The sequence below is a fragment of the Lycium barbarum genome, chromosome 1, assembly GCF_019175385.1.
Source record: "Lycium barbarum isolate Lr01 chromosome 1, ASM1917538v2, whole genome shotgun sequence".
Taxonomy (NCBI): domain Eukaryota; kingdom Viridiplantae; phylum Streptophyta; class Magnoliopsida; order Solanales; family Solanaceae; genus Lycium; species Lycium barbarum.
The window spans coordinates 157,407,910-157,430,087 of NC_083337.1; the positions used below are offsets into that span (position 1 = coordinate 157,407,910).

Below are 22,178 nucleotides of genomic sequence, written 5' to 3' on the forward strand. Positions count from 1 at the left end.
GAAAGAAAAAAAAAATGAACGCTAGAAGGAGGGCTTGAACCTCCGACCTTGTGGTTAACAGCCACACGCTCTAACCAACTGAGCTATTCCAGCACGAGCCGTTTGGGAATGAGTCTTGCCATTATTTAAACTTCTATATGTATAACAACATGCATATAGGAAATGGAAAAGGGTCAAAAATGCCCCTCTATTTTGGGAAAAAAGCTAAAAATATCCCTCCTATCATTAAAATTTTCAAATATACCCTTGTCTTAATGAAAATCCCAACATAACCTGATCTTATTTTTAAACTCAACCTAACTAAATAAAAAGTGCACATGGGTTACTTGCTCCTGTGCCTAGTGGCTCCAGATGTAGGACTCGGGAACAAGTTTGTCGCATATGGGTTTTGTATGTAACTGGGTCGGGTTTAAATAGAACGGGTTTAAAAATGAAATCGGGTTATTTTGGGAAATTTCCGTTAAGATAGGGTATATTTGAAAAACTTTAATGATGTGAGAGGTATTTTTCCAACGGATGATATTTTTAGCCCTTTTCCCAAAGTGGAGGGGCATTTTTGACCCTTTTCCCTATAGGAAAATCACAAGGTCTTAGGTTCAAATTCAGCGAACACAAAATTAATATCAGATGATTTTTTTCTTTTGTCCATGTCTTGGTGGATAGAGTTACTCCGTTACTTATTCGATTACACGTACACTATATAGAAAATACTCCATAGTGCATAAAAATATGGAGTTGAACCTAGCTTTCACTAACTTCAGTCTTTCTTTATAGATAAAAATGTGACTAGTTTTACACATTAGTACACACCCACAACAACATACCATGTGGAGGCTGCTTTTGATAGACTTTCAGCAATGAAAAACATTGGTTAAAAAAAAAAAAATGAACGCTAGAAGGAGGGCTTGAACCTCCGACCTTGTGGTTAACAGCCACACGCTCTAACCAACTGAGCTATTCCATTGGCAATTCGTCATAAAAGCATACCCCCACGCCCACCCCCGCCCCAACAACCCACAAACGCACATATACGAAAGATGCAAATTACTAAAATACTCCTCAATTTGATAACGTTCTCAAGAAAAGGTGTTACACCCCGTACTTCGAAGAAACACTGTTAAATTTGAATGTAAGAATGTCGAGTTACGACTAGGTAAAACAACTTTGGAGTATGAGGAATGAGGCATTATTAAGTATATTGTTTAAATAATGGATGATTATGATCTTGTAAGTCGTAATCGGGAAAGAGTATTTTAAAACACAAGAATATGGTCATTATCATGTATAATAAGTGATAAATATCATGTATGGAGGGTTTCGGAATATTTCGAGATCGAGCAAGTTGAAGAAAATAAGTTCGACGAAAATTTGAGAAATGCTGGACAGATTTTTAGTCAACTTTGGAGGGGTATATCTCTATGCATATTTGGAGTTTTAAGGCGTTTCAAAAGCCTAAAATGAAGTTCGTCAAGTCTAGTTTATGATTCAACAAACCACTCATCGATAGGACGTCGGAGTAGAGAATTATAGACACTACAAACTGAACTGTCGCGCAGAAACAGCACTGCTACAGTACGCTACAGCACTGCTACAGTACTGTAGCTACAGTGACGCCGTTTCAGCCCTTATAAAAAGGGGCAAACCCCCATTTTTATCATCTAAAAACTTCTCAAATTTTCCAGAAAATTCAGCAACAAAAAGGGGCCTAAATCTCACATAAAAGTGAGGATTGTGAGTGAAATTTCAAGCTACGAAGTACTAATCGAAGTCCGGGCAACGCATAATCACGAATATAATTTTGTTTGGAGTTAGAGGAGCATGGGAACAAGAAAATGTTGAAGAATTTGCTACTTTCATAAAAGCAAAGTAAGAATCAATTCCTTTTTTTCTTATGTTATGAAGGTTTGTTTGTGTTGTAGTATGTAGAAATGAGTAGAATTTATGGAAATATGAAAGTTTGCAAAGTGGGTGTGTATATATGTAAGTGGCCATATATGTATATTGTTGTATAAGTAATATGGGTTGAATTTTATGTTGTATTCTAGTTGTGGTTATGGTGGAATTCATATTGGAAATGGAAGTTGAATGACTTTGGTTGAGGTTGGAAATATGGAATATAGCCATGTGGTGTATAGAAGTAGAATGGAAATGGATTAATTTTGTTTAATGTGTTAGTTGTGTTGTGGTGAACCTTATGATGTAAATGAAGGTTAAATGGCTTAAGTTGGCATTGAATTGGAATGTAGAAGATTATGTCACTTTAGAATGGTTTTGTGATATTATGGAAATGAAGTTGTTAAGATGTGAATTATGATTATGGTTGATGAAATTGGAAGATGGAAATATGTTATGAATATGTAGGTTGAAGATTTGAAGTTTTGGGTGAATTATGTTTTGGTGGAAAGTTTGTATATTTTGTATATCTTGTGAATATTTCGTAGAAATGATATGAAATATTTCCAAATTATATTGTGATGATCTAGATTAATGATGAATGTGAAACCATTGAGACTAGTTTGGAAATTGAAGTTGAAATGAAGGTTATGACATTATGTTGGAAAGACAGCTAGTTAAGTTATATTGTGTTTATAGTGATTGTTGTTGTTGTTGATGTTGTTGTTGGGTTGTTGTTGATTGTTTTGGCCGAGTTAAATTCTCGGGGATGCTATATGTATAGGGGAGATGCTGCCCAAATTTCTGTAGGCAATTATGAATAAAGATTGAATACTTAAAGATTGGAAATTGAGAATTGGTAAATGTGACCAATTGCAGATTTTGGGCGAAACGGGAATTGAATTTGGAAAGGCGTAAAGAGCATATAAGGTATGTAAGGCTATCCCGATTCTTCTTTTGGCATGTCCTAGGTGTACTAGGATCGGATTTGAGCCTCGGAAAGTATTCTGCTCATCGGAATATGCATTTGAAAATACCCCTTTTTCATTCAATGGAATTGAACCCTATAAGTATGCTTTATTGAAAGAATTGTGCAAACTTTCGCAAATTGTCTAGAAAATTATGGAATGTCCCCAGAACCTCCGTAGGTGACTTTATAAGCTTAAAATACGTAATTTGAGCCCACCGCTTCGTTTGTCCCGAGGTGGGCCCACTATTTCCGATTTTACCCTTTTGTGTTTATGACTTGTCTTCGAGCATTTTTTTTTAAGAAATATTCTAACTACTCTTTTAACTACTAAATTAAAATTGTTTTAATATTTCATTAAGCCTTATGAATTGTTTTGAAACTTGGGAACGATCTCAGAAAGATTATGCTTCCGTAACCCATTTTGACATTCGAATTTCACTTACTATGACTCCGTTCGATTTCATTGATTTGATCTGTCATTCGATATGCTTCATTGAGTCTCTGGAAATATATATATGGTATTTTTATTGCATTTAGTTTCTCACTACTCCATTCGTGGATGCCTCAATGTTTCCCACACTGAGCCCGGGCCAGGATATGTTCTCAAGCGTTTTCCACTGCATTGTTCGCCGTGCCTCGATGTGAGGGGGCAGGTATACATGTACATGGGTTGTGGAGTATGATGTGCCATGTACACTATTCTGATATGATCTGATATGGCCATTTGATATGATATGCTATGCTACGGGGTTATTCCCCTTTTCTGATCCTTATGTGTTGTGGCACCAGCGTCAGGGGGTGACCACGTTCTGTCTGCCGAGTCCCTTGACAGGGGCCGGATATGATATGGCATATGTTTCTGTACTCACTCTTCATGTTTTGAAAATATGCATTTGATACTCTGGACATCTCACTCACATTTCCGTACGTCCTGTTTCGGTTATGATTTTGTTCCGTGATGGGACCAGGTATGGTATACGTTTTCTGTAAGTACTATTTATGCTTTATGATCAGCATTTTGCTAATCTGGATATTCCGTTCACTTTCTGTATCTTCTGTTTCGATTATGACTTTGTTTATTACGTTCCATGCTTTACATACTCAGTACATATTTCGTACTGACCCCCTTTCTTCGGGGGCTGCGTTTTCATGCCGCGCAGGTACAGACTACAGATTTGCTTTTGCTGACCCGCCTGCATAGGACATCATTCTGCTATTCTGGAGCACTCTTTTGTCCAGAGCCTATACCTTGGTACAGTCCGCTGCTATTGTATATATGTATGTTATTCAGGGGTATGACGAGGCCCTGTCCCGTCTTATGATTCTGTTATGTTCTGTAGAGGTCTGTAGACATACTTGTGTGGGTTCTGTATATGTTTTGGGTTGCTATGAACTAGGATAGCCTTGTCGGCTTCCATGTACTATATCTGTTCATTTGCGATAACTAGCAATGTCGACTGACTTTCTATTCATATAATCTGCTAATATGCTGGTTTGGGGTATTGGGTACGTTTGGGTGTCCAGCACGGACACTAGTCGCGGCCTACGGGGCTGGGTCGTGACAAAAGTGGTATCAGAGCGGTTCGTCCTCGGAATGTCTACAGACCGTGTCTAGTAGAGTCTTGTTTATCGGTGTGTTGTGCACCACATCTATAAACATGAGGCTACAGGGCATTTTGGGTGTTACCTTTCTTTGGATCTTAGATCGTGCGATAGAGCCCAGCCATAAGAAGTGAAATTCCTTTTTACTAACCCTTGATTGCAGCTGGAGAACGGTATCGACGTAAGACAGCGACTGATGATATTGGAAGCTACACAGTACACAGGTAAGTAATGGTATGAAAGATGTATGCTGGGTAAGGTGTTTGAAATACGATTGAAACATGAAGCTGAAGATTGAAAGAAAAAAAAATAAGCAGGAAAGTGTAGTAGGTGCAGTTTGAGTTGGGCATGTGAGGTAAGCCTCAGCATCTTTATACTTTTATTTGAAATTATTAGCCCCGTGTGGCTATGAGGCGATATGATACGATATGTATATACGTATATGTGTTGGCCCTGTGAGGCATGGTTGGTATTTCCTGTGTACAGGTTTTGGGATAGTAAGAAATACAGAGGAACCTCTGCCCAATTTTTTCTAGAAATACGGAGAGGAAAATGAGATATAAATTCTTAACGTGTCTTGAAGATCGATACCGTAGGGTAAATCTATTATGTTGGATTAAAGTTTAACAGATACCCTCCATGTCATTTGTAAGAAGCATTATCCCTATTTGGAAAAAATTTATCTCGAGAAATCATATATGAGTAGCAAATTCTCAATTTATTTAAACGGACCGGAAATATGTTCCAACCCCATTTTGCTTTAGAACAGCCTAGGTTGAGGGGCAAAAATATGTGGAAGGGCAAAGATGTCCAACGGTTAAGTTTCCTCTAATTGGAAGAATACAAAATGTATGACAGGCAGTTGAGGATTGAGTGGTCCGCTTACGAGTCAAATATACATATATACACACATGGAGGTGAATATTGAGGATTTACAGGGGCGATACGGTAACTATATATTAGAAAAGTAAAAGAATCCCCTCTAAGTCGGGGTGGGACCCGCTACGAGGGCGTTTTGAAAGTTGTTAAGACCCCAATTTGCCTTAAATTACGTGACCAAGGTCGCGCGGGGCAGTTGACGTGATTATACCGGCCTTAACGCACCTAAATGTATTGAAGTTTTCAAGGTTAAGCGTGCTAAGGTGGGAGGATGGGTGACCCCCCTGGGAAATATGTACGAAATCCCAAAGATTCAGCCACAAGAGACGAATGAAAGAATGAGATCAAAATTGGATAAGGGTGTGTGGTAAGCACGAAATGAAAGGGGCATACAAGGATATAACGACGAAGACTGAAGAGACGACAGACAAAAGAGACGACTGAAGCGATAAAGCATGGAGAGTTAGTGGACAGACAAATAACAAGAAAAAGGGATGACCATGAGTACAGGCGTAAATCTTGGCTACAAAAGAAGAAGAATGGATTGCATAGTTTGGATAAGTTCAGTTTTACCGGGCAAGCAATACTGAAAGTAAGTAAAGTAAATACTGATAAATACGGGAAAAAAACATTGATATCTACCTCAGGGAGAACTCTACCTCAACATTCGAGGACGAATGTTTTTAAAGGGGGGGAGAATGTTACACCCCGTACTTCGAAGAAACACTGTTAAATTTGAATGTAAGAATGTCGAGTTACGACTAGGTAAAACAACTTTGGAGTATGAGGAATGAGGCATTATTAAGTATATTGTTTAAATAATGGATGATTATGATCTTGTAAGTCGTAATCGGGAAAGAGTATTTTAAAACACAAGAATATGGTCATTATCATGTATAATAAGTGATAAATATCATGTATGGAGGGTTTCGGAATATTTCGAGATCGAGCAAGTTGAAGAAAATAAGTTCGACGAAAATTTGAGAAATGCTGGACAGATTTTTAGTCAACTTTGGAGGGGTATATCTCTATGCATATTTGGAGTTTTAAGGCGTTTCAAAAGCCTAAAATGAAGTTCGTCAAGTCTAGTTTATGATTCAACAAACCACTCATCGATAGGACGTCGGAGTAGAGAATTATAGACACTACAAACTGAACTGTCGCGCAGAAACAGCACTGCTACAGTACGCTACAGCACTGCTACAGTACTGTAGCTACAGTGACGCCGTTTCAGCCCTTATAAAAAGGGGCAAACCCCCATTTTTATCATCTAAAAACTTCTCAAATTTTCCAGAAAATTCAGCAACAAAAAGGGGCCTAAATCTCACATAAAAGTGAGGATTGTGAGTGAAATTTCAAGCTACGAAGTACTAATCGAAGTCCGGGCAACGCATAATCACGAATATAATTTTGTTTGGAGTTAGAGGAGCATGGGAACAAGAAAATGTTGAAGAATTTTCTACTTTCATAAAAGCAAAGTAAGAATCAATTCCTTTTTTTCTTATGTTATGAAGGTTTGTTTGTGTTGTAGTATGTAGAAATGAGTAGAATTTATGGAAATATGAAAGTTTGCAAAGTGGGTGTGTATATATGTAAGTGGCCATATATGTATATTGTTGTATAAGTAATATGGGTTGAATTTTATGTTGTATTCTAGTTGTGGTTATGGTGGAATTCATATTGGAAATGGAAGTTGAATGACTTTGGTTGAGGTTGGAAATATGGAATATAGCCATGTGGTGTATAGAAGTAGAATGGAAATGGATTAATTTTGTTTAATGTGTTAGTTGTGTTGTGGTGAACCTTATGATGTAAATGAAGGTTAAATGGCTTAAGTTGGCATTGAATTGGAATGTAGAAGATTATGTCACTTTAGAATGGTTTTGTGATATTATGGAAATGAAGTTGTTAAGATGTGAATTATGATTATGGTTGATGAAATTGGAAGATGGAAATATGTTATGAATATGTAGGTTGAAGATTTGAAGTTTTGGGTGAATTATGTTTTGGTGGAAAGTTTGTATATTTTGTATATCTTGTGAATATTTCGTAGAAATGATATGAAATATTTCCAAATTATATTGTGATGATCTAGATTAATGATGAATGTGAAACCATTGAGACTAGTTTGGAAATTGAAGTTGAAATGAAGGTTATGACATTATGTTGGAAAGACAGCTAGTTAAGTTATATTGTGTTTATAGTGATTGTTGTTGTTGTTGATGTTGTTGTTGGGTTGTTGTTGATTGTTTTGGCCGAGTTAAATTCTCGGGGATGCTATATGTATAGGGGAGATGCTGCCCAAATTTCTGTAGGCAATTATGAATAAAGATTGAATACTTAAAGATTGGAAATTGAGAATTGGTAAATGTGACCAATTGCAGATTTTGGGCGAAACGGGAATTGAATTTGGAAAGGCGTAAAGAGCATATAAGGTATGTAAGGCTATCCCGATTCTTCTTTTGGCATGTCCTAGGTGTACTAGGATCGGATTTGAGCCTCGGAAAGTATTCTGCTCATCGGAATATGCATTTGAAAATACCCCTTTTTCATTCAATGGAATTGAACCCTATAAGTATGCTTTATTGAAAGAATTGTGCAAACTTTCGCAAATTGTCTAGAAAATTATGGAATGTCCCCAGAACCTCCGTAGGTGACTTTATAAGCTTAAAATACGTAATTTGAGCCCACCGCTTCGTTTGTCCCGAGGTGGGCCCACTATTTCCGATTTTACCCTTTTGTGTTTATGACTTGTCTTCGAGCATTTTTTTTTAAGAAATATTCTAACTACTCTTTTAACTACTAAATTAAAATTGTTTTAATATTTCATTAAGCCTTATGAATTGTTTTGAAACTTGGGAACGATCTCAGAAAGATTATGCTTCCGTAACCCATTTTGACATTCGAATTTCACTTACTATGACTCCGTTCGATTTCATTGATTTGATCTGTCATTCGATATGCTTCATTGAGTCTCTGGAAATATATATATGGTATTTTTATTGCATTTAGTTTCTCACTACTCCATTCGTGGATGCCTCAATGTTTCCCACACTGAGCCCGGGCCAGGATATGTTCTCAAGCGTTTTCCACTGCATTGTTCGCCGTGCCTCGATGTGAGGGGGCAGGTATACATGTACATGGGTTGTGGAGTATGATGTGCCATGTACACTATTCTGATATGATCTGATATGGCCATTTGATATGATATGCTATGCTACGGGGTTATTCCCCTTTTCTGATCCTTATGTGTTGTGGCACCAGCGTCAGGGGGTGACCACGTTCTGTCTGCCGAGTCCCTTGACAGGGGCCGGATATGATATGGCATATGTTTCTGTACTCACTCTTCATGTTTTGAAAATATGCATTTGATACTCTGGACATCTCACTCACATTTCCGTACGTCCTGTTTCGGTTATGATTTTGTTCCGTGATGGGACCAGGTATGGTATACGTTTTCTGTAAGTACTATTTATGCTTTATGATCAGCATTTTGCTAATCTGGATATTCCGTTCACTTTCTGTATCTTCTGTTTCGATTATGACTTTGTTTATTACGTTCCATGCTTTACATACTCAGTACATATTTCGTACTGACCCCCTTTCTTCGGGGGCTGCGTTTTCATGCCGCGCAGGTACAGACTACAGATTTGCTTTTGCTGACCCGCCTGCATAGGACATCATTCTGCTATTCTGGAGCACTCTTTTGTCCAGAGCCTATACCTTGGTACAGTCCGCTGCTATTGTATATATGTATGTTATTCAGGGGTATGACGAGGCCCTGTCCCGTCTTATGATTCTGTTATGTTCTGTAGAGGTCTGTAGACATACTTGTGTGGGTTCTGTATATGTTTTGGGTTGCTATGAACTAGGATAGCCTTGTCGGCTTCCATGTACTATATCTGTTCATTTGCGATAACTAGCAATGTCGACTGACTTTCTATTCATATAATCTGCTAATATGCTGGTTTGGGGTATTGGGTACGTTTGGGTGTCCAGCACGGACACTAGTCGCGGCCTACGGGGCTGGGTCGTGACAAAAGGTAAAAGGTAATCAAGAAAGATTTTGTCTTTACAAGAACGAGAAATCCGTTTCATGATTTTCTTCACAACATTAATATCATTATTCTTCGATCAAAGTATGTGGGAAAAAAATAAACATTAAAAATAACTCAAAACCGACTGGATCACTGGAGCAAAAAGAAACAAAGCTACTGTTTGGGAATTCAGGAAGATTTACTACAACAGTCTACAGATTGTAGTTGGTATATGAACAACAGCTTTTTCAGATTGATATACACAGATATTACAGTGGTATACATGGTATATGGTGATATTTGGGATTGCTTGAACTAAAAAGTTGCACTCATGATCTATTTATTGGTTTTTTTCTTAGTGGGTGGTATTAGCACCCCGGGATGCTCATCCTACTGAGGAATTATCAATATTTGGAGAATGTAGTGTACTTAGGCAAGGTACGGATGATTGGATCATCAGCTGTTCAAGATCAAGTTATTTATTTCATTTTCACTTTTACTTCACTTCTTTTAATTAATTCTTTAGCAATTTGTAGTATCAAGTTAAGACAAACTATAAGTCTTAATTTGGTCATTAGTTTAATTTGCTCTTATTATTAGCCTTTGGCTACATTTGTAAAGAATTTCTAGAGTTGCTTTGAGAAAAATTAATAAAATTAGCCCTAGACACCAAAATGCCTAGTGAACTTTATTAAAAAAAAAAAAAAACGACTGGATTAATTTAAGAAATAATCATCAACCCAAGGGCTCATTGTATTCAACAAAGTCATAAAACTAAATATTGTACCAAAATATTACATTGATTATCTTTATATGGACATGACATGAAAATTGTTAAAAATCTATCCATCTCACGCCAAAATTTATTATTAAGTTAACGCATAATATAAATCACCAAACAAGCACTTTCACACCGTCTTTTTCTTGATGAGCAGTGTTATTGAAATTACAAATAGGCATTTGCTGCATAAACTTCTTTCTCAACAATATTTTCCGGTGTTTAGCAAAGAGTGAAAAATATTTTTCATTTTTACTTAAAAATTGATCGTAATTTTAGTAAATTGTATAGTGTTTTGGCGAAATTTCTAGTATATTAAGGCTTGTTTGGAAAGCTACTTTAGAATTGGGTTTTAATGTAATTGTATTGTTTGGTGTGTTTAATTACTCGGTTAGAATAGAAGTGTTCAAGTGTAATTGATGTGGGATGATTTCATTATCCAATTCTCGAAGAGTGGATACTTTTTGAATTCTCTTTATTTTCTTTTTAAATATTATTCTTCTTAAATTTTGTGTCTTGCATTTCTTTTCTTCTATTTCCTTGAACATATATTTATCACACATTAAAACTTATTTACCTTACTTTTATTTTGAATTAAGTTTTTTAACCATGTAATTATATTTGTACAATCAAACATGAACGTGAGGAATTACACTGTAATTATATTATGATAAACAAATATATCTTTGCAATTACTAGTAATTTATGAACATTTTTAAAAATATCGATAAATTATTTAAGTGCTGATTAGACTAGGAATTTGACGTTAAGAGTTGAGATTGTTGGTAAAAAAAAAAAAAAAAAAAAAAAAACTGACTTTCGTCCAAAATGACGAACACTGTTTTTCTTCTTTTGGTGAAAATATAATTTTATGACAATCAAACACCAGATAAAGTTTTATTTTCTGAAATTTGTTTTCCTTCATACCAAACAGACACGTGAAAAAGAATCAAAACGTGGAATAGCTTTAACAAAATGCACTCACGGCCTCAGCGGAGTTATTTTATGCTAATTGATGCTTCGTTATCTAGATTAGAAAACAGTAGCTTTTGGACTTCTATTACTGATCGTGTTTGTGGTATTGATGGAATCCTAAGTACTCTTTTTGTTTTTTAACTCAGTGTCCGAAATTCGCATTAGAGTCTGACTATGTCTGAATTCGCGCCACGTAGGATCTATTTGGGGGGAGCGTTCCCTACAAAAAAATTGTTTATATCGAGAGAAGCAGCCGCATTCGCTGCACCGCATTCTTTGGTGATGGGTATCCTACGTACTCACTAGCTAATGAAAGAAAAAGAATTTCTATATCGTTTCACAAATTAAAGCATGAAGAGTGTGTTTGGTATGGAGGAAAACATTTTCCATAAATTTTTTCCAATTTTCCCACATTTGGTTAGTCAAAATATCTTGAAAAATATTTTCTCTAGGAAAACATGTTCCTTGAAAATGAGGAAAACAACTCCCTCAATGGAAGTAGGGAAAACAAGTTCCACAAGGAACATTGCAAGTTCATTGTCTCCTCCCCAACCCCTACCCCTCGACCTTCTCACACCCCACAACCCCCGAACCCCCATTACCTAACCACCCTTACACCCCTATTACCCCCACCCCAACCCACCACTTAACCACCGTCTTCTACCCGACACCCACTACCTCCCCACCCCTATAAGCACCTACCCCATCCCCTACCCTTATCACCACTTACCCCCAACCCCTACCTCTCACCTCCCTACCACCTCCCCCGATCTCTCAACTTTGCAAAACCAGACACTTTGTGAAAGTAGTAACTTTCAAAAATAGCAACTTTACAAAAGTAGTCGCTTTTTAAAAATATTACTTTTAAAAAGTAGCTACTTTTCAAAAATAGTCATTTTGCAAATGTAGTCACTTAAAAAAATAGTGACTTTGTGAAACTAGATACTTTTTAAAAATAATCACTTTTTGAAAGTAGCCAATTTTCATAACTAGTCATTTTGTGAAAATAGTTACTTTTAAAAACTAACTACTTTGCAAAAGTATCCATAGCCTCTTTGTGAAAGTTATAAAATAACCACTTTTGGAATGTATCCTTTCTCAGATAGTGGCCACTTTTGTAAAGTAGTCATTTTTAAAAGTGACACAAAATGGCTACTTTTGTATAGTGGTCATTTTTTGAAAAATGACAAAAAGTTATTCTGCATATTTACATTTTCAGTTGCTTTGCAAGAAATACATTTTTGCAAAAATAGCTATTTTATGTTAATTTTAAAAAATGGTAAGTTACAAAAATAACCATTTTTGTGAACCTTTTAAAAAATGGCTAGTTTACAAACATAGTCACTTTTTTGGGTTGTCTTTCAAAGTGCAAAGTAGTCATTTTATTGGTTGTCCTAGAAAAAGGCCACTTGCAAAGGTATGGAGGTATTTGGTTATCTTATATAAATAGCCACTTTATGAAAGTAGCATCTTTTTCAAAATGCGGGGTGGGGTAGTAGGGAAGGTTAGAATGGGGGGGGGGGGGGGGGTAGGAGATGAGAGGTAGTGAGTTGGGGGTGCGTGTGGTTAGGGGGTTGAATTGGTATTTCCGTCAAATCAAACACTAGAAAATATTTTCTACATCCAACCAAACACAAGAAAATAAGTAGGAAAATCACTTGTTTTCCAAGAAATCATTTTCTAGGAAAATATTTTCCATCATACCAAACACACCCAAAATATTCGCTTTTTCTGTTAGGGATTGCCCTGAATTTTCTAACTTATTTGGATTCTATATCATAATTGGGTTTTACTCCAAAAAGGTTAACTTGGTGGAAAAGTTTTTTTTAGTAGAAAAAACTCTTACATGTCTATCTCCTTTTTCTTGGAGGAGAAGTTTCAAAGATATATAAATAGAAGATCTTTCTTCTTATACAAAAACACACATACAAAAAAAAAAAAAATCCACAATGTAGTCATTAAAGAGTCTTGTTTAGATGAGATTATTCTCTCAATGGATTTTAATATTATATTAGTTTTCTTATATGTAGTCCAATTGGTTAAATCGTATTATAATATTAGTATAGTTTTCTTTGTCGTCTAATTTATTGACGTTCAAGGTTTGTAATTATTAGCTTCCGCATGATGCCCTGTTATTTCAATCCCAACAAGTGGTACTAGCGCCAATGGTTCAACGAGGTTGAAGACAAGTTCAAAACAGATTCAAATCTAGTTGTAGCCTGTTGACACTAATATATATATATATATATATATATTTTTTTTTTTATCGAATAAGTAAATGAAAAAAAAAAAAACAGAGTACTACACGTGGATATAATTTTCAACAATCCTGCTACTGCATATTTTTAAAACAAAAATTATTTTTAACTCATGCTTACCTTTAGGCATGAACTCCAATTTTCAACTCATGCTTACTTTTAATGTATGAGCTCAATTTTTTCAACCCTTGCTTACTTTAATAGCTTGGGCCAATTTCAACCCATGTTCACTTTTAACGCATGGGCTCGACTTTTAACCTCTGCTCACTTTTGAGGCACAAGACTCAAATTTTCAACCATACCTACTTTTAATTATGACAAGCAACAATGATGAAGATTATGTGAGCCAGAAGATTCAAGCCAAAGAGAGATTTGTTAGGATTGTCCTGAATTTCCTAACTTATTTGTATTCTACACCATAATCGTGTTTTACTCCTAAAAGGTTAACTTGGTGGAAAAGATTTTTTTAGTAGAAAAGACTCTTCCATATTTATCCTTTTTCTTAGAGGAGAAATTTCAAACATCTAAAAATAGAAGATCTTTCTTCTCATGCGGGAAAAAAAAAACACAATAATATTCAAAATGTAATCATTAAAGAGTCTTGTTTAGGGGGAGATTATTCTCTCAATATATTTTAATGTCTTTATATTAGTTTTGTTATATGCAGGCCAATTGATCAAATCATATTATAATATTAGTATAGGTTTAACGTTCATGATTTGTAACTATTAGCTTCCGCATGACGCCCTGTTATTTCGATCCCAAACATTTTCAATCATACAAATCAATTACAGTTTAATTTTCAACCGATCATGCCAAATTCTCTGTTCTTGGAGGAGAAACAGTTCCTCTTTTCGTGGTTCATTTTTGATGTTTCTAAGGTCGAGACTCAAGTCAATTTTAAATTTTGCTCAATCTAAATAGTGGGAATTCCTGATTATATCACAGCTAATCCATCTTGAATTGAGATTGTAGCTAGCTTTTTTTACTTTTGAATTGCCAGTGCTACAACGGAGTAGTTAGTCATTTTTGCACGGTGATATTACTGATTATTTAAAAGATGAAACAATTGATGTATTATTTTCATATCGTTTAAGATGAATCTGACGAGTGCATATCCATTTTTACAGCTGCCTCATTGCCAATGGTCAAAATTAATTAATTACGTTCAAAATTTAGAAGATAAAACATTGTTCAATAGTGAGAGTGCCTACTCTTCTAGGGGAAAAAAAAGAAGCTACTGGGACAGGGCATGAACAAGAAATAAACAGAATTTGCACATTAGATAATACAATAAACTCTGAATAATTGAGTTTGCAAAGAATGAAAGTAATCTTATTAATTTCTGCAAAGCAAATGACACTATCAACTACAAAACGGAAAAATAACCATTCCTTTTTCTATATGATATCTCATTATTTGAAACAATTCTGCACTCATCTAGACTCCTCCGCCAAGGAAAAATAAGCAAAAAAAATTTCTCAACTGAAGCAAAAAATTTGGAAAATTAAATCAGAAAATTCTCACTAAAAAATAATAATAATAAGAAGTCCTACTTCTCATATAAAATATCCTAAGCTGGACTTCAAAAATCTGGAAGCTCCTTAATACTTTCTGATGAGGAAGAAGAAAAGGAGTTTCTCATACTAGGCATAAAAAACAAAGAATCCGTGTAGTTACAAAATTGCTGATCTGAGAAAAACAAATCTGGAGAATTAGTAATTGGACTAGGATCAAAAGGTGCTAGATTACTATCAAAGAAACCTGGAGGATCACTAAGATTATTATTGTAATTATAATTACTAATACCACTATTTATATCTTTATTATCATTAATATTAGCTAGGTCAAAAATTGGAGGAGGCGGAGCATAACAAGAAGCTGACGAATTATCTCCTACACTGAAGCTACCGTTACTTTCATCCGTGACAACCGAAGTGGACTCATTGTCATCATTTGCCAAAATCTCACATTTATTATTAATATTATTTGTAATGTTATTATGATAAATATTTTCTTGATCAGATCGGAGGATATCTCCAAGACAGCTTTCTGGATCACAGGTGAGGTCCTCCTCCTCGTTTATTGGCTCGGATTTGGGATGTTGAGGTATCGGTCGAGCAGGATGAGAAGGCGATGAGTGGTCGTCCTCAGGAGAGAGGCCGGTGAGTTTTTGGACCAATGCCATGAAGTCGCGTGGATGCGTGTGGATGACTTTTGGAGAATGCGTGTAGATGATGACCGGATGACGTGGCTGCTGATGTGGGATGGTGGTAGGGGTGGTGGGCGCTACCCCGTTATACAGGGAGGACGAAGAGGAAGAAGATGATAATGAATTTGATGATGATTTCTTGATGAAATGAGATGCCTTATTGATCTTCAAAGGAGAATAGACATTATTGTTGTTGTTGTTGCTATTGTTGTTGATCACGACTTGATCAACCTTTGCATGATCATAGAATTGTGCATGGTTCATGGTTAAGATTTAAGAACAACTCTAAAATTGTATATCTCTATCCAACCTTGATGAGAGGTGAAGAAAGTTGAGTGAATTTGTGTGGTGAATATATAGAACAATTTTGAGTGATGAGCTGTGGGTGAAAGTTGTTGAGTTGGATACAATCTACAATAGTGTGAGTTTAGTTACAGAAAAGTGACACAAAGGATAATTCTGAGAGCTTAGCGGAGAGCAGTTATGGGAAAATTATTAGATGTAAAGAATAGCTAATTTATCGGCTAGGAAAAAGCATCACGTTAACTGCGAAAACAATGATCTAATTTCCACGACAAAATGAGGAATTAATTCACTAAGTGAATTAACTTAACTCTAGGAGCAAATATTAAAGATTAATCTGTTATATATATAGGGCCATGTACATGTGTGTGTATAAGTATACATTTAAAGATTCTTATTTTCTTAAATAATTTCTTTGAACATTAGGATAATTTAACAGTGATGTTTACTATTTTAATCTACAATTACGTGCTCGTGCTGGATTGTGTTTTTCCAGAACCTAATAGGATAGGACTTAGGAGTGTGCTTGAACCGGGTATATCCATCCAAATAAGGGCAGCCCAACAATTGTCTGGTTTATTCTAGAAGATCTGGCCCGCTATGATAGGGCCTCCATGGCCCAAAACTAAAACTATGGGACTGGAGAGATTTTGCATTTGAACTGTGTCTCCATATTTTGGCAATTTAGTAATACTACTATAAAATTAGTTGCCACTCGATATAGGAGTATATAAGAGCCTGTTTGGATGAGCTTATGCCTATAAGCTGCAAACAACTTATAAGCTAAAAAAAATAAGTTGAGGTAGTCTAAACTTATTTTTTTTGGCTTATAAGCTGTTTTCAGCTTATAAGCTGTTTTAGATAAGCTAAGTCAAACGGGCCCAATTATTTTTTTGAGCTTATTTTAAGCACAAAAGGACTTTAAGCTGGTCAGCCAAACACTAAAAAAAAAAAAAAAACTGAAAACAGCTTATAAGCAACTTATAAGCCAATTCAAACAGGCTCTAAGAAGCTTAATCATGTTAATTCACAAACCAAAAAATCATTTCTAAGCAATTGCATTAATGGAATTTAATGAATTAGTTTTCATGCATGCTTATGCTGTAGTAGTTTAACATTGAACGTAAATGATCACGACAATGAGTAATTTAGCATAAGTAGCTAACTGTTTTCGTATCTGTCCATGTTAAATAATCAAACATGTTATAAAGAACAAAAGTGGCACTATTTGACCGAGAAGAAAAGGAAAAGTTGGATAATGATAATTAGTTGTGTTATACAAATGCAAATATGGAGCTAGTTTGAATAAAAGATCGTACAATAGTGACTGTTGGGATTTTCCCAAGTCAATTACAGCTGACTACACTAGCTTAATTAACATGAATCCAGAATTTCTTGCTTATTTATGAATTAAACTTTGCCCTACATATGGACTTGGGAAATTTACAGTAAATATGAAAGCACTCGGTTATTACTCGTTACATGAAATGTGACTTTTTGTGACAGGAGGGTCGACACTGAGAATAGTTCTGTTATTTGAAACTTACTCGGGCGACCCCTAAATTAAGTCAACACAATAACAAGTTACTCCCAAATATTTGAGTTCAATTTGTATGATTGCTCCTGTGGCTGTTGTTGCTGAAGAGGATCTAGTACAACAGAGGAAGAAGGCCCCTCCAATGGGTTAAAATCAATCCCAAAATGAGAAATAGTACCTTGTGATTGAATATTAAACGGGTAACCGGTACTAGTAATTGTAGCTTGATTATCTCTTGGCTGATGATTATAATTACCCCTATATTGTAATGCCCTAAGAAGCAAAGAATTCACTGATGGAAGATTATTTGAGCTTAGCAGGTTAGAAGACCAAGCTGCAGGTAGTAATGGAAGAGTACTAGTGCTTGTCAAGTTCATGATATTCATGTTCTCATGATTGGTGTAATTCTGTAAAGGAATATTGGCGCCGTTGAAACTTGGTAGGTCAATATTATCCCCAAACTCATTTGCTAATGTGTAAGTGTCACAATTAGGAGACTCTTGATCAGATTGTTGGGATGATGATGTTGGTTGTGGTTTCTTCGCAGTTGAGTTTTTGTGGAACACCCTACAAACTACCCATTCCTCCTGAAAAGAAGACAAAATTATACTATTAGTCTGGACAATCTTGGTGCTAATCCAAGAAAATGTACACTATTAGAGCCCGAAATATCATTGCTTTTTTGTCATATACTTTCTCATTTCAATTTGTATGACATAATTTGACTAGTCAAGAAGCTTTAAAAAATGGGAATATTTTTAAAACCGTTATCTTAAATATGTCTTTGTGGTGACTACAAAAAAATTTAAATCTTGTAATCTTAAATACACCATAATATTTGTACGGGCATAAAAGGTTGTCATTAATAATAAAGTGTGAAGTTCAAGGTAAATTATTCTCAAATTTTAAAAATGCCATCCTTTTTAAACGACTAATAAGAAAATAGCATCATTCTTTCTAGAACGAAGGGAGAAAGTACTAAGGAATTTGTTATTATATCTATTTTTAAGTTTAATTTTCTTCTACACCTTTTTTTTATTTTTATGTAATTAACTTATATCGACAATGTAGATGAACTTTTAAAGCATCAGAATACCTATGGTCCATAATAAGTGGGATTAGTTACGGCGAATTATTTGAAACAAGACATTAATAATTCTACTAACTTACTTAAATCCCTTTTTTTTTTTTTTTTTTTTTGTGTGTGTGTGTGTGTGTTTAATTTCCAGAATTGAAAAGAATTACCTTAGAAGGTTTGAAACCAAGCTTGGTTTCTAGCCTATACTCATGCATAACCCAATTGGTTTTTTCACCCTTAGGAGCTCTCCCTCTGTAGAAAACCAAAGTTTTCTTCATTCCAACAAGGACTGATCCACCACGATAAATCTCCTTATCTTTGCCTGTTGTTTTCCAGTAGCCTGCTTCTGTAGCCCGGTTAGTGCGAAGGCCCGTTGGATACTTGCGATCTTTAAGGCTGAAGAAGTACCATTCTTTTTCTCCCATTGATGCTTTAGCTGCAAGAGATTTAATTTAACATGCATGTAAATCACTTATTATTTTGATTTCATGCAGCAGTCCTTAACGTTTCTCTTAGGCGTTATTTGTTATAACTCCCTTTGTTCACACTATTTCCTTATTAGTAGTTTGTTTCATAAAGAGTGACATAATCCAATATTTTTCTTTGAGTTTAAGTTATATACGCTATCGTCAGTATAAGATTTTACTTTCACATGTTGTAGCAGGTAAATCTATCTTGTTTTCACGGTCACAAATTCACATTTAAGGAGACTTAAGGGTAAATACTCTTTGATTGACCAGATAGTGTTACGTAATTTTTTTTATACTGATAATGTAAAAAAACTTTTATAACCACACAAATATCATGATGTGCATGTAGAATTATAAGTTTTAAATTTTTTATAGCTATAAGAATATTATATTATATCTAAGATCACAAGTTTCAATATCATCTTTTCTTATTACACTTTGTGCCTGCAGCTAGCCTGTTAAACGCTTCAAAGTTGAAAATATTGTTAAATGAGATGAGAAGCAAGAAATTCTTGTTTTGCTTCTCTCCTGAACTTCAAAAATCAGTACTTAGTATATATAATATATGAACTTGCAATTAATTACTGTAACGTTTAAGTAAATAATCTGTAGACAAATAATTAAGTAAAAATTAATACAATAGATTATACTTGAGAATTGAGTGGAAAATAATTTCTTCTAGAGGAATATCATACTCATTACTCCATATATATGTTGAATGAGAAAGAGAAGAAAGAAATTCTTGTATTGCTTGTCTCCTTTGGAGAAAGGAAAGACAATTTAAAAGAAAATAAAAGATCAAGAATATTGTTGAAATGAAGGGTAGAAGATGAAGAGAAAGAGAAGCAAAACAGTAATAAAATTTTGCTACCTGGGAGATCCCAAGGCTCAGACTTGTTGAGATCAACATCAGCAATGGCTCTAGAAGTGAAGGTGAAATCAGAAACCTTGTTACTTAGATAATATGTGATTAATTCTTCATCAGTTGGATGGAACCTAAACCCTGGAGGTAGATTTTCCTGATCCATTATATTGCTGGATATTTCTTCAAGAGAGGGAAGTACGGATGCAGAGACCATGGCTATATAAAGGTGCGTTATTTTCTATGTACGTATCAATCTTCAGAAAGAAGCACCTATTTAATTTCCTCCATTTCTTTTGGTCTTCATTTTTACAGCTACCATATTGACATTGATAGATGCATCAAGATTTTAGATTTTCTTTGGTCACAATATGATTATTATAATGCCACTACGAGATCAGTTACTATGCTCATAATTTGACATTTATATATACTTCTTCCCATCCATATAAGTGACTTTTCCGTCTTTCTAATTTTGTCTAAAATAAGTTACTTTTCAAAAAAAAAAGAAGGGGTTTTTCAAATTTACCCTTTCTATTAGTAAATGATAAGAACATTTCTTTTTTAATAAAATACCTTTTTACATTTTCATACAAGGAGCTAGATTAAGGTACCCTTTTACACTCTACCCTTCCAGACCCCACTTTGTGGCCGGATTATACTGGATATGTTATTGTTGTTCTTATTGATGTGGCTAGATTAAGGTAATTTAGTCAAATGACCCTCTTAATTAATGTAATGAGTGTATCAAAATCTAATAATCACTTTTTGTGGACCGGAGGGGTATTCTAAACTGCCACTGCGGATATTTAACTGATGAGTTTTAGGTTATATGCATGAACAATTTCAAAATAGCTACAAATCCAATCATTTAAAGAACAATTGCAGATAACCCTATTTAATAAGCATTTGATTGATATAGGATATGATAACCTAAATGAATGATAAATGACCTGCTACAAAATGTTGAATTACATCGATGATATAACATATGTACATTACACCGTAATATATATAACTTAAATTCATAACTTTTTAAACAGTCTGAGTTATTTACCATGTGGATTTTGTCAAAAGAGTATAAAGTAATCTTTTACTTGTTAAGACCATTAAGCTGATAAGTGAACAAGTACAGGAGAAAGAAAACTCTTCAGGGTACTCATTAAACAAAATGTGTATAGATTAAACTGCGAAATTTTAAGAATATATAATTAAATCACTAATTATGGTTTACGATTTGCCTCCATTAAGAACAAACCTGTCCTTTTCAAACAGTAGAATAAGGTGTAAACAGTGTGCGCTCTTAGCATAGTGTAAATATGTACCTATATACGATAAATAATTTAATTGGATGAAATAAATGAGAAGTCCTGTTTATATATGATTACAGATATGAATTCATTAACCAGTAGTATGTCCAACTACCTTCACCCATTTCTACCCACCCTGTGAATCGGTCTAAATCCTCGATTAGTCTGGTCCAATGAGAAATAAAACTCCCTTTTGTCATCCTCAATATCCTATTATTCCTTCCCTTAGTATCCCCAATAAATAAATAACCATATCAATAAGGATTTAAGTTTTATACATTGATTGTATAAATATTTTTCATGGTATTATTATAACTCAATCTCTTATAGCATGGCACGTACTTACCATTTATTTTAAGTTATTAATTAAATTAACGCTATTAAATTAAATTACTTACGATCACCTTTTGATCAATGACCTGATATATCATATACAGAGTATATTTTTTTACATTGCTAGAGCATATTTGCCTACCCTCTGATTAACCCAGGACGTGTTATAGTATGTGTTTTGGAGTGTATATATATATATATATATATATATATATATATATGAACGTAACAATATAGTAATGGCTAAGTAATTCTTATAATATAATCATTAGTTAACGAACTAAGAATAGATAATGTACATCTATTGAGACGGTTAAGAATTGAGATATAGATCATAGATGCCGACCTTGTTGTCTTCGTCCTATAGTTTTTAGGCAAGAAAATGCCAGTATGGGTTTAACCATGTGTGAATAGACACAATATACTAACCTTAATATTTATTTGGGGTGAGACCAATTACATGTTTAACCTAATCATTTTGATTTGGACAAATGATTACTTGCCTAGTGGATAAATTGATCACCAACCATAAGACTGCCCATCCTACCTAGCTCCTTTACCTAGCTTTCCTTGCTTTCCGTGCTCTCTTTTCTTTCTTTTGATTTTGTTTTGATCAACTTAATAGCTTGTTGGATCAAACTTTCGAAATCTATTTATTTTAAAATTAAATTGTGGTTTGTG

At 34.7% G+C, this 22,178-nt stretch overlaps 2 protein-coding genes and 2 non-coding genes across 4 annotated transcripts; all 4 read right to left on the bottom strand.

Moving 5' to 3' along the window:
* Nucleotides 1–19: 19 nt before the first annotated feature.
* On the bottom strand, nucleotides 20–93 carry TRNAN-GUU (transfer RNA asparagine (anticodon GUU)). The gene has a single exon. It is a non-coding gene; the product is annotated as a tRNA-Asn (tRNA).
* Nucleotides 94–890: 797 nt separating this feature from the next.
* On the bottom strand, nucleotides 891–967 carry TRNAN-GUU (transfer RNA asparagine (anticodon GUU)). The gene has a single exon. It is a non-coding gene; the product is annotated as a tRNA-Asn (tRNA).
* Nucleotides 968–14,721: 13,754 nt separating this feature from the next.
* On the bottom strand, nucleotides 14,722–15,999 carry LOC132623143 (VQ motif-containing protein 20). The gene has a single exon (XM_060337885.1). The coding sequence runs from the start codon at nucleotides 15,866–15,868 to the stop codon at nucleotides 14,978–14,980; it is 891 nt and encodes a 296-aa protein (XP_060193868.1). The 5' UTR covers nucleotides 15,869–15,999; the 3' UTR covers nucleotides 14,722–14,977.
* A 1,173-nt stretch (nucleotides 16,000–17,172) lies between these two features.
* LOC132623215 (NAC domain-containing protein 20-like) lies at nucleotides 17,173–20,194 on the bottom strand. The gene is made up of 3 exons (XM_060337976.1): nucleotides 19,864–20,194; nucleotides 18,690–18,958; nucleotides 17,173–18,031 (listed from the first exon to the last, which is right to left on the bottom strand). The coding sequence occupies exons 1-3, from the start codon at nucleotides 20,069–20,071 to the stop codon at nucleotides 17,492–17,494; spliced, it is 1,017 nt and encodes a 338-aa protein (XP_060193959.1). The 5' UTR covers nucleotides 20,072–20,194; the 3' UTR covers nucleotides 17,173–17,491.
* Nucleotides 20,195–22,178: the final 1,984 nt, after the last annotated feature.

What these genes read in the sequence shown, in the direction of transcription:
- LOC132623215 (XM_060337976.1), bottom strand. Translation starts at nt 20,071, where the DNA reads ATGGTCTCTGCATCCGTACTTCCCTCTCTTGAAGAAATATCCAGCAAT. An exon ending in TGAGCCTTGGGATCTCCCAG is followed by an intron (nt 18,959 to 19,863) that starts GTAGCAAAATTT and finishes AATCTCTTGCAG; the next exon opens with CTAAAGCATCAATGGGAGAA. An exon ending in TTGGTTTCAAACCTTCTAAG is followed by an intron (nt 18,032 to 18,689) that starts GTAATTCTTTTC and finishes TCTTCTTTTCAG; the next exon opens with GAGGAATGGGTAGTTTGTAG.
- LOC132623143 (XM_060337885.1), bottom strand. Translation starts at nt 15,868, where the DNA reads ATGAACCATGCACAATTCTATGATCATGCAAAGGTTGATCAAGTCGTG.